The 12133-nt window shown below is 60.0% G+C and overlaps 1 protein-coding gene across 2 annotated transcripts; it reads left to right on the top strand.

Annotated features, from left to right (window-relative positions):
- Positions 1 to 559: 559 nt before the first annotated feature.
- On the top strand, positions 560 to 9038 carry LY6D (lymphocyte antigen 6 family member D). Of its 2 annotated transcripts, XM_025871233.2 has the most exons (4): positions 560 to 973; positions 7085 to 7200; positions 8175 to 8273; positions 8494 to 9038. In XM_025871233.2, the coding sequence occupies exons 2-4, from the start codon at positions 7149 to 7151 to the stop codon at positions 8727 to 8729; spliced, it is 387 nt and encodes a 128-aa protein (XP_025727018.1). In that variant the 5' UTR covers positions 560 to 973; positions 7085 to 7148; the 3' UTR covers positions 8730 to 9038. The 2 variants fall into 2 exon arrangements, with proteins under 2 accessions (XP_025727018.1, XP_025727017.1); XM_025871232.2 differs by lacking the exon at positions 560 to 973 and having other exon boundaries at positions 6394 to 7200.
- The last annotated feature ends 3095 nt before the right edge of the window (positions 9039 to 12133 follow it).

Below are 12133 nucleotides of genomic sequence, written 5' to 3'. Positions count from 1 at the left end.
CAAGGATGTCAGCTTTCCCTTGGGGCTCCTCCAAGCCTCATATACAATTTCCCTTTATGGCCAGGCCTGCCGGGCTCCAGGGGGAGGTTGGCATGGAGCCCACGTGAAGTGGCCATCTCAGGAACAAAGCTGGGATTCAGGGTTGGGCCACCCCACCCAGCCTTGGAAGGTTGGGTTTCTTTTCTTTTTAAAGATTTTGTTTATTTATTTGACGGAGAGAGAGACAGCGAGAGAGGGAACACAAGCAGGGGGAGCGGGAGAGGGAGAAGCAGGCTTCCCGCGGAGCAGGGAGCCCGATGCGGGGCTTGATCCCAGGATGCTGGATCATGACCTGAGCCGAAGGCAGACGCTTAAGGACTGAGCGACCCAGGCACCACCTTGGGTTTCTTTTCTTAAGGGGAGTGGAAATTTCCTCTCTTGACTCCTGTCTGACCAGCCTTCCCTCCAGGGCAGGTCCCACCCTTACAAGTCGCAACGGAAAACCACACTGGGTGCCACACGATGACCCATGGCCTCCTCCTCCAGGAGCTTCTGCATTCAGAAGTTGGGGTGGGGCCAGCAGCTGATTCCCTATGAGGACATTCACTTCCCTTGCTACAGAGGACATTGAGGCACAAGAGCTTTTCGGATTCAGTTCTGGGCTGGCAGAGTGGTCTGCCCCAGAGCCTGAATTCTCTCTGCCTCAGCCGCCCACCAACCCCCCCCCCGCCCCCACGGCTGCACCACATCATCAAATCAATAGACACTCAGAAAGCGCCCGTTGTGCACCAGGATCGTGCGGGCACCGGGACCAGTGCAGTAGAATGCAGCCAGCAAGCTCATAAACCTCACAGACCAGCGCGGCCTGGTGGTTACCAGGGCTGTGGGGGAAGGTGGGCTGCTGGGAGGGTTGCCAGCCTCTCAGAGGGGGCGGTGACGGCTGCCATCCTGACCCTGGGAAGGCCGTGAGGACCTCAGGTACAAAGGCCCAGAGGTAAGAAAGGGCTGGAGGGTCTGCAGGGAGGCCCCCGCCATGAGAACCGCGACAGTGGGCTGCAGGCGTGTCCGCTGAGCAGGGTTTGTGGGCAGCAGGACAGGGAAGCTGGGCACTGTGGGGTGGCGTGGGTGTGGACTGCTCCTGAAGTGGCTGAGGGCACAGGCAGGAAGGCAGGGTGGCAGCCGGAGCTATGAGCTTGGCCGACATGCCGCGGGCAGCACCGAGGTGGCTTTTGTCCTGGCTCTGTGTGCCCTGGGGTTCACAGCCGGGGCTGGCCCCTGGGACCTGCGTTCAGCTCTGGGAAGTTCCTGGGCCTCCCCCCAGCATCCCCTGCTCCCCAAGGAGCAGCCCTTCTCTGTTCTTATAATATTCCCAGGGTGAGATGACACAAGCCCCTTGATCCCCTAAGCTTTGTAGGTAATGAGCTCCCTGCCAGCCCAGCTCATGACCCACTCCCTGCCCTGGGGAGCCGGGCCCCACCCCCAGAGCAGGTTACAACAGCAGGCAAAACCCCTGGACCAGGGCCGGGTGCCAAAGCCGGGCCCCTGAGGCCACCTGGCTGAGCAGGGAGTGGCTGAGCGGGGCTGCTCCAGATTCAAAGCTCAGCAGCTGCCTGAGGCCCAGAGGAGTGGGACCTGCATCTCCTCAGCATCTAGGCCATGTGAGGACAACGTACCGTTCGTCCCCGGGCCGCCTGGCCGATGTAGACGCAGCCCTGTCAGCTCCCATTACCCTGTACCCTGACAAGCACCGGGAACCTCGTCTATAAAATGCAGGGTTGGAAAGAAGCCGCCCACGTCTGAAATGTGGGGCTCACTGTGAGATTGAAGCCCTCCCCCACACATACTTGGGAGGACAGTAGTCCCCATCCGAGAACTTCACCAGCTGTTTCCAAAAAAAATCTTTTTAAAAAAATCCGGTTGTCCTGGCAGTGTTTTAGTGGGGCTTAAAGAGTGGCAGGGCCCAATAAGGGGCCATTCACTGTTCCCAAGGGACAAGGGACAGATGAGAGGGTTAGGGATTGTCAAGGAAAGGAATTTACACTGCTCTGTGTAAGAGATACTAGTGGCCAGAGACGGACAGACAGACCAACAGGGCACAAACTCTGAAGGGTTAGGATCAATGATGTCCTCCCAAAGCCACCCCCAACTGATTATATAATCTTGAGTAAAAAGAGCGTGTCTGCATGTTTGGGTGTCGCAAGTCCCAGAGCTGCCTGCCAACCGCTTGCAGGTGTAAGGCTCTCGGAGCCCCCACTGGGTTTCACTCCACAGTCTTTGAGAATTACTGTGTTCTCTTGTCCGGGGCAGGTGGGCAAGTAAATGAGAAAGGGAAGAGGGGACAGGAGAGAGAGACATCATGGTAATTATCTCCTACAGGACATGAAAAGTGTATGGATGGATGATGGATGAATGGATGGATATATGGATGGATGATGGACGGATATATAGATGGATGATGGACAGATGAGTGGGTAGATGAATGGATGTTGGATGGATGGATATATAGATGGATGATGGATGGATGAGTGGATGGATGGATGATGGATGGATGGATATATGGTTGGATGATGGATGGATGGATGGATATATAGATGGATGATGGATGGATAAGTGGATGGATGGATGTTGGATGGATGGATGGATGGATGCATGGATGGATGCATGGATGGATGCATGGATACAGGGCTGGCTGGCTGGCTGGTGGATGGATGAATGAATGGATAAGTAACAGTTAGATGAGTGGATTACATAGGTGGTAGGTGTTCACTACCCTGGAAATTACACCCAGTGCCATCCTGGAGCTCAAGGGTTTAGAGCCACAAGCTCAGGCTACAACGGGAGGGGCACAGCAGTGGCACAGCCGAATGTAGGACCTCGGGATAGAACATGAACACAAATACTCTGTCCTTTACTAGAACCCTAGAGGGAGCTTTCCTCACATGGAGAGAATAAACCCCCTACAGGATCCCAGATTCTCAGGCTCTTTGGGTCCCGCAGTTCTGGGATTCCATGCTCTGCAAGCCCACACTGCTAAGAGCCTGCACCCTTGGGCCTCCGAGTTCCCCAAGGTTGCTGTGGTTCTGTGGCTCTGTGCCCATGCCCTTCTGCAGGCCCTCTTCCTGCACTTCATGAAGGGACACGGCCAGAGAAACTGATGAGCAAGGCACATGCCAGACCTCTGCTGGTGCTAGGTGCTAGTGCTAGGTGCTGGTGCAGGCAGAGATCCTGTGGGGCCTCTCTCAGGGGAGTTGCCTGCCAGACCTGGGAACCGGTGTGTCTCTCCTGGCCTTCAGGAACCCGGGGCTCCCGTCCAGCCATTCCCGGGGAACAGGCTAGGTCCCAAGGCAGGGAAGGGCCACCCATGTGGCTGCTCCCTGGATTTGCACTCTGGTAGAGCAGGAAAGAGAGGCCCCACACTGGTGGCCAGGGTCCCAGGGCATGATCTCGACAGGTGGGGCTATGCCAGGCCCTGGGAAGCAGGTGAGAGAGACCTGTGTCTAGGCCTGTGGCCCTGTGTGTGAAGGTGAGTCTCCTGCACGGGAGGGAGGAGTAGGAAGGCCTGGGCGTGGGGTAAGAGCCCCAGGGCAGCCGGGACGGAGTTGGGGGAGGAGGGCAGGCCCAGCTCTCGTTCCCACTGGCTGGCTGGGTGATCCTGGGCAAGGCCCTGCCCTCTCTGTGTCATCTGAGGGAGGCCCTGTCAGTGTGTGCAGGTCCGTGAATGGAGGGACAAGGCAAGCCCTCCCCCAGGGCAGCATGACACTGTATCCTTCCACAGCCTGACTCACGGGGTAGTCACCTCAGCCCTGTGGGGAAGAAGGGGTGTGCCATGCCCAAGGCCCCCCAGGCCCAGAGCCAGGCCCCGACCCCCGTCCTTGCTCCATCCTTCAGGAGCTCCATTCTTTGGCTTCCCCGATTGTCCCACTCACATGGGGCCCACTTGTGTGTGCCTCGCCTCCCCAGCTCATCTGGGGGTCCCGAGGGCTGGCCCTGTCTCTCCTGTCTGTCTGTCACGCCCTGAGTGTGTGGTCCATGGCGGGTCCTGCTAAATGAGCGAGCGAGCGGGCAGGTATGGTGCCTCCCTATGTGCGGCCAGCCAGCACTCGCCCATAATGCACCTGGAAACTGAAGAAGCCTTGTCTGCAGGCCCCAAGGTGTGGGGGCGCCTCCAGGGAGGGAACCCGACTTGCCCATCCTGGTGCCCACCCTCAGCCCAAGGCAAGGCCCGGGAACCCCCTAGGCTGCATTTTCAGAAGGTCTGGAGTGGCCACTGTCTGCGCTGAGCCAGGCGCTTCCCTGTCTGGGCCACTCGCCCCCTGTGTGGGACCCCAGGCCTTGATTCCGGCCCCTCCCCCACTCCAAGGCCGAGCCCCTGGGGAGCAGTAGGAAGGAGGGCGGGGGGGGGCGGGTTGGGGGGTTGTGAACAGGGAAAGCAGGAGGCAGCAGAGGTCTGGGCTTGTCCTGGCACCTGGCTTCCGGCCCGCTGAGTTCAGGAAGCAGGAGGGCTGAGGGGTGGGCTGCTCGTACTCCCGACCCCATGCCCCCCAAGACCTCCTCTAGACTTTGTTTCTGCTGCCAACGTTCTGCTGGCACTGTCAGGCCCAGGGACCTGGCTGGGTCCAGGGACTGGGTGAGAGGGCTTGCGTGCTGGACAGTGGCAGCTTTCTGCAGACGATGAGGGGGCAGGAGGATAGGCCACACGATGTGGAAGTGTCAGGGGCTGGCGCCAGCGGGGCCCCCTCAGAACCTCACTTCCTCACCAGTAAAAGGATGTTGGAAGGGGCCAACTCAAGGGGCCATGACAGCTCCTCTCTCCCCTGAAATCTGCCTCCAAGATCAGGGCAATCAGGTCACCACCTTCAGGAAGCCCTCCCTGACTACACTGTCCGATGACTCCCAGGTCTCCGAGAGCTCCTGCCATGGAAATCGCCCACTTTCTCGCACAAGTAAACTGTGTCTGACGCTGCTGTAGATGGTCCTGCTAGGAAGCCCCCGGGACAGGCAGCTCACATCTAGGTGGGCAGCCCTGGCCCTCACTGGCAGTCCTGTCAGAGACAAGGCTTTCTTCCCATGGAACCAGAATCTGGCTGCCACCTCTGCTTCAGTAGGTGTCTGTCCCTGCCTGCAGGGCGTGCGGCCAGTGAAGCCTCAGGTGCCCCATGAGGATGGGCCAGGGGTGCAGGGGTGCCCTCCAGCCCCAGTGAGGGGAGCCTGCTGCCCAGCAGCCTCACACCCAGACTTCCACTCCTGGTCTGCCCAACACCCCTGGACCCCTCAGCTCTACCAGGCCCTATGGGAAATCCAATCCCCCAAACCCGTTTTCCTAGTAGCTTCCATGCCCCCTGGCCTCGGTGAGTCACCCCTCCCCACCTGTGATTCCTACCCCCCCACCCCATGCCAGTCACCACTCTGTCACCGAGCCCTACGTCCTGGTTCCCGGGGCCTCTGGGGCATCCTCCTTCTACCGGCCCATGAAGGGCTGTGCCTGATGAATTCCAGGCCTCAGAGCTTGGAGTGACTTCCTCTCTCTGGGTGAGGGCACAGGTCCCCCATACTAACTGCCTTGTCAAGAGAGACCCCAGCTACCCTAAATAAGACCCAGGGAGCCTGGGACCAGCCGTGGGACAGGCTCAGGATGCTGATGTGGGGCTGCCTCAGGGGCTCCTGCTTGCACCCTCCCTGCCCCGCCAGGGTCCTGGAAGGAACGCCACACCAGCCCTGCACCTCTGGCCAGGTCTCACCAGGTCCAGTAACATCTTTAGGGAGGGCGGCCCAGAGTGTCAGGCAGCAGGTCCCTGGACCCCTGGCACCATGAGGCAGCCCACCTCGCCCAGGTGAGGCCCGGCTCAGGAGCTGGCTTGTCCAGGCCATGCCAGGAGGAAGGGTCAAGGGCTCCCAGAGCTCCCCGGCCTGAGCCCCCAGTGTTACCAAGAGCTGTAGGCTGGCTCTGCCCCCTGCCCTCCCTCCAGCCCAGGGCCACCCTCCCTGCAGTAGGTCCTGCCCCTCCAGTTCTGAGCTCTGTGCTCAGAGCTCAGGCCCGACTCACCGTCATAGTCAGCGTGGTCTGCCAGGATAGGGTCAGGGGGAGGCCTCTGTAGAGCTCCCCCCCACAACCCAGTGGGGTCCGCCGGGCACAGGAAGGTCCCAGGGCCAGCAAGCGGACAGGGAAACCTTCGGGGAAGGGAGGGCAGTGCCTGTGCTCAGGGGCCAAGTCTCCCCCTGCCTCGGGCACTGTGAGACAGTGAAGTTGGGGGGCTCTACCCAGCACTCACCGCCCCTGGTCCGGAAGAGCTCACTGCCCTCAGAGACCAGAGCAGGAGATGGAGGGGCCTGGTCCCAAAGCAGGATGAAGGCTGCTTCCCCTCCAGGATGGCCGGGGGCTGGAGCGCGGTGGAAAGACAGGGCTGGTGGAGGCAGGGCTGGTGGAGACCCAGGGGCCCTCAGTTTCCCTTGAGTCTCTGCCTCCACACCCTTCCCTCTCCCATCAGCCCTGCCCCCACCCCTCTCCCAGATGTGCCTGGTCCGGCGCTCGCCTCTCTGCAGGCACATCCACGCGCTTGGCCTGCTGCCCGCCCGCTCCCGGGAGGGCCTCTTCCTCCCTACCCCGACATCCTGATACCTCAGCAAGATGCCCTGCTTCCATGGGGGTCCTCTTCCCAGGGCTCCATGGGTGGACCTAGCAGTCCTGAGCCCCGAGCCCAGGAAGGCAGGGCCAGCGCCTACTCCTGCCTCGCTAGCCCCGGGGGCACAGCCCTGGGCACCCACAAGGCACCTGCTTAGGCTTGTGACTCTGTTGACCTTATCTGAGGGTGGGGGGTGCAAGGGAGGGAGTGGAAGGTCCGACACAAAGTGATCTAGGGACGGACAGAGAGCCAGAGAGAGGGAGACAGGCAGTAAGCCGCAGAGTCAGCTGAGGCTTCTGTCCGTAGCCCGGAGATGGGGGAGGGCAGACCCCTGCCCTGGGGGGTAGGCAGCCAGGGGTCAAGGTCCCTCCAGGTGGCCGTGGCAGGGGCAGCCGGGCGCTGGGCTGGTGGGTGTGGGCCAGCCAGGGTGGGGCAGATGGAATGCCGCCCCCTGGCTGGCTGCCCACCTTCACCCCTCCCACCAGCACCTGTCCCAGCTATAAAGCCTCCAGAGAGGAGGGGCCCCACTGCTCCCAGAGACGCCCCAAGATGAAGACAGCCCTGCTGCTCCTCGTTGCTCTGGCAGTGGCTGCCGGGCCAGGTGGGTGAGGGCCTGGGGCGGGGTGGGCAGCTGGGACCCGTGGGACACACACAGGAGGCTGGCAGTACTGGCCTTCAGGCTGGGAGCCTCCTGGACTCCCGGGTTGCTGGACTCAGAATTTAAAACCAGGGGCGCCTGGGTGGCTCAGTCGGTTGAGCATCTGCCTTCGGCTCAGGTCACGATCCCAGGGTCCTGGCACTGAGCCCCGCATCAGGCTCCCTGCTCCGCGGGGAGCCTGCTTCTCTCTCTGCCTCTGCCTGCCTACTTGTGATCTCTCTCTCTCTGTCAAATAAATAAATTAAATGTAAAAAAAGAAAGAAGAATTTAAAACGAAATGAACCTACATCTTAGCTTAGTGGAATCAGACTTCAAATATCTCAGAATCAGCACCCGGGATCCGACACTCAGAGCGGGGAGAGAGGCGGGGAACTGTCCCGAGGTGCCCCCCCCCCCCCCCCCCGCCCCCCCCCGGGAAAGACCAGCCGCCAGGTCATCCAGCCCCTGACTTTCTGTCCCCAGGGCTACCCCTCCTCCCGCAAGCTCAGCGTGCTCAAGCTGAAGCCCCCGGCCCTGACTTAGCTTCAGGTCCTCATGACCATTGCTGCCCACTGGGGACAGGCTGTGGGGAGCGGGACAGTAGTCGTGGGCTCTGAGCTGCTCTTTGCAAGTCTCAGAGAGAGCTCTGTGGTGCCCCTGTGGAAGGGTCCCCAGTGTAGCCCACGCCAGCCACCTTCCCAGCAGTTCTCTGCACACACCCAACACAGGCACCCCCTCCAGGCACGAGTGGTCCCACGGTCCCAGCCGTCCAGGACTGTCGCCTCCCGACTCCTCCGGAGGTTGTGCGCAGGACAGGAGCCCCCGCAGGGCCCGGAGGCCCCAGAGGGGCCTGGTCGGTCTAGGGCAGGGATGGCAGAGGGCAGTGTCCAGACAGTGACCCCAGGCCTCCCTGTGTCCCTCGTGCCCCCCCCCCCCAGCCCGTGCTCTCCGCTGTCACGTCTGCTCCAGCTCCAGCAACTGTGAGAACGCCCAGAACTGTCCGGCCAGCGCGCGCTACTGCAGGACCAGCACCAAGAGTGAGTGATCCGGGAGCGCGGGGCCGGGGCGCAGCTCTGTCCAGGCGCCCCGGGGGTCAGGGGACCATGGCCGGAAGGCTGGTGGGAGGATGTCGGTGACGAGTGGGTTGCGGTGGCGACGGGGGCCGGAGCAGGGACTTGGGGTGCCATGGAGGCCGGCTGCATGGGCTGTGGGGTTCAGAAGCCGCTGCCCAGCCTGACCGCGCCCACGTGTTGCCAGTGGAGCCCCTGATGGGGAACCTGGTGGAGAAGGCCTGCGTGGAGTCGTGCACGCCCATGCACAGCCTGCCGGGCCAGGTGAGCAGCGGGGCGGCCACCACCCTGTGCTGTCAGGACGACTTGTGCAACCGGAGTCTGCAGAGCCGCGCGCCCGCCCGCACCCCGCTCCCCAGCACTGCCCTCGGCTTGGCGCTGGCCCTCGGCCTCCTCGCCCTCCTCGTGGCCCCCAGCCTGTGACCTCCTGCGAGCAGGGGCCCCCATCCCTTTCCCAGGGGACTTCCATGCGCCCGGTCCCTTCCTTTCCCTGCCCTGGGGGGACTCCGCAGCCCCTCCCATGGGCGCCGTGAGGGGGAGGTTGGGACACCCCGGGCTGAGCCTGCTTCTGAAGTTCTGGGGGCCCCCTCCCCCAAGACAGGAGGATGTAACCTCCCTGAACAGCAGGAAGGCAGGAGGCAGGAGGCATTCTGACCCCTTCTGATTTGACATTAATTCTGTTCCGTTTCCGTTTGTTTTTCTACTTGCATAGGAATAAATGCCTGAAAATCAGCGTGGTTGTGTTTGTGCTGTATCCGGGGTACAGGAGGTGGGGAGGAGGCCGCCTGGCCACACAGGCCCCCAGCTCCTGAGGCTTGTCACCTGGGGCCAGTCTTGGCGACACGCACGAGGCCTGAAATGCCACTGTCACTCCTCACCTTCAGAGGAGACACAAGCCTCCCCAGGCACCCTCTCTGCAGCCCCAGAAGGGAGGGGCGCTCCCGGGGGGTCCTGAGTAGGAGCATAGGACAGAAGGCTTGGGTGCTCTTTCTGGCACCCAGCGCAGGTGGTCAGACACACATACACACACACATACCATCCCCACCCTGGGGAGGCTGGCCAAGGGGGCTGCTGAGCTCACCTGGACGGGGTCAACCCAAGGTAGGTAAACTTACCTTGGTCCTACTGCCTGGATCTGGGCCCTACTGCCTGTGTTTCGGGTCCCACTGCCTGGGTTCGGGGCTTGCTGTCTGGGTCTGGGCTCCCTGCCTGGGTTCGGGGCCCCACTGCCTGGATTCAGGGCCCCACTGCCCGGGTTCAGGGCTTGCTGTCTGGATCCGGACCCCCTGCCTGGGTTCGGGGCCCCACTGCCTGGATTCAGGGCCCCACTGCCTGTGTTTCGGGTCCCACTGCCTGGGTTCGGGGCTTGCTGCCCGGGTCTGGGCTCCCTGCCTGGGTTCGGGGCCCCACTGCCTGGATTCAGGGCCCCACTGCCCGGGTTCAGGGCTTGCTGTCTGGATCCGGGCCCCCTGCCTGGGTTCAGGGCCCCACTGCCTGGGTTCGGGGCTTGCTGTCTGGATCTGAGCAGTTTTGATCATTCTGTGTCTGGGAGTTCCCAGAACCCAGCAGGTGCCCACGCAAGCAGCCCTCCCCACTCCAGGGAGGACTGGAGGCTTCTGCTCCATCTCTCGGGGCAGTCATCATAGTCTCAGGCCTCACTGTGGGTCAGACAGAGCCCCAACTCCAGTGCCGGCAAGGAGGAGCTGTGGCTGGTGGTGGCCCCGGCAGGGTGCATGGCTGAGGGATGGCGGAGATGTGGGGCCCAGCCAGGAGCAGGAGGAGCAGGGCCCCATGTGGCCTGAGCACTGTGGCGAGAGTGGCTTCCAGAGCTGCCAGGCCCAGTGCCTACTCCCCCGGGGCTGTGTCTCCATCACAGGAGCCTCGCTTGGGCGCCACCATCTGACGGGCCTGTGTCCCAGGTGTTTGCCCACGTGGGGCTCGCCCCCCTCCATCCTTCCCCGTAGCTTTTGCACCGTCTAACACACTGTCTTCAGTTTAATCAAGGTACAACTTGAGTACGAGAAACAGTACACGCCTGAAGTGTGCAAGGAGACGAGATCGAACGTGTCTCAGTCGTACGAATCCTCCTACCACCAAGACAAGGAGCATAGCCATTCCCTCCAAAGCCGCCCGCACCCCTGCCCGTGCCCCCTCCACCCTTCCTTGCGCACCCCACCCCGAGCAACCACGGATCTGCTCTGTTCGTGGCAATGTTACTCGTGACCGCTCAAACCGAGATCCCCCCCAACACTGCACATCAGCCCACATTTTCCAGATTTTGGTAAAATGGAATCCGACAGGATTCAGAGATGCAGCCCTGCTCCGGGGCGTCTCGGTCTTCTGCTCCTACTGCTGCCGGAGCTCGGCTGTCCGACCACCGCGAGGTGCGGCCACCGTGTGGACGGTCCATCCGCGCACCTGGACGGCTCCGGGCCTGAGCTCTCAGAGTGACGTTGCTATGAACATTCACGTCCAGGTCTTCGTGGGGACAGAGGTTTCCTCTCACTTGGACAAAAGCTAGGAGTGGGGTGCACGGGGCTGATGACAGAAGATGCTTCCGTTTTGAGTGGCCACTAAACTGTTCTCCAAAGCGGCTGTTCTCCCCACATTCCCCCCAGCAAAGGAAGAAGGTTCCAGTCAGTGCACACCCTCGCCTTGCTGTTGTCAGCCTTCAACCAGAGCCGTCCTGATTCGGGGGTCATGGGGTCTCCCTGCAGGTCTGGTTTGCACACCCCTCATTAATGAACACTGAGCATCTTCTCGTGTGTATGTTTGCCGTCTGGGTATCTTCTTTGATAAATTGTTAGAAACCTTTTACTCCCTTGTCTCTTTTGGGTCGTTTGGCTGATGATTATTTGTAATACTTATTCATCCATTTTAGATACAACTTCCTAGATACATATTTTGCAAATATGTTCTCCTGATCTGGCTTGTTTTTTCATTTTTATAACATTGTTTTGTGAAGAGCAAAAGTTTCGTTTTGATGAAGTCCAGTTTATGGATTTCTTCTCATATAGTCTGTGTTTTTAAAGAAATGTTTGCCATACCCGAGGTCACTAAGATTTCTGGTGGTGTCACTCTTAGGTAAGGTCTGTGACCCACCGGGAGCCCGTCTGTGAGCGAGCCGGGATGCACAGATGGAAAGTCAAGCGTGCTTGCGTCTGGCCTCGCTGGTGGAAATGCTATTCCTCGCTCTGTTGAAATGACTTAGTACCTCTGTCAAAAGTCAGCTGACCATACACGTGGGGTCTGTCCATTCTGACACCCCTTCCCCACTGTTGTGAGTATATTAAGGCCTAAAATCAGGTCGTGTGAGACCTCTACCTTTTACCTTCTTTTTCCAAAATGGTTTTAGCTATTTCAGATGCTTTGCATTTCCATATAAATTTTAGAGTTAGCCTGGTAATTTCTTCAAGAAAAATGCCCTTGGGTTTTGGGCTGGGAATGCACCTAAACCACAGATGTGTTTGGAGAGAAGTTACATCTCATTGTAAAGTCTGCTCATCGATGAGTGTGAGGATCAGTGAGTATGACAAACCTCTCCATCTGGTGAAGCCCTTTAAGAATGTATTTCAGCAATGTTTTGTGGTTTTCAAAGTGAACGTGTCTTCTACGTCTTTCGTCAACATCATCCCTAAGTTTTTGCCTGTTAACCTTTTATCCCACAACCTTGCTAAACCAACATAGGTCTAGGAGGGCTTTCTTGAGTTGGCTTTTTTTGTTTGTTTGTTTGTTTGTTTTTTGGTACATTCCCTGAAATTTTCTTTGTGAATACCTGTCATCCGAAAACCAGGGCAGTTGTACTTCCCTTCCAATCTTTGTGTCTT

This window comes from Callorhinus ursinus, unplaced genomic scaffold (genome assembly GCF_003265705.2).
Source record: "Callorhinus ursinus isolate GAN/ISIS: 27379988/994484 unplaced genomic scaffold, GSC_fseal_2.0 scaffold5, whole genome shotgun sequence".
NCBI classification, from domain to species: domain Eukaryota; kingdom Metazoa; phylum Chordata; class Mammalia; order Carnivora; family Otariidae; genus Callorhinus; species Callorhinus ursinus.
The sequence above is the reverse complement of the archived record's forward strand: the minus strand, read 5'-3'. Positions and strand labels throughout refer to the sequence as shown.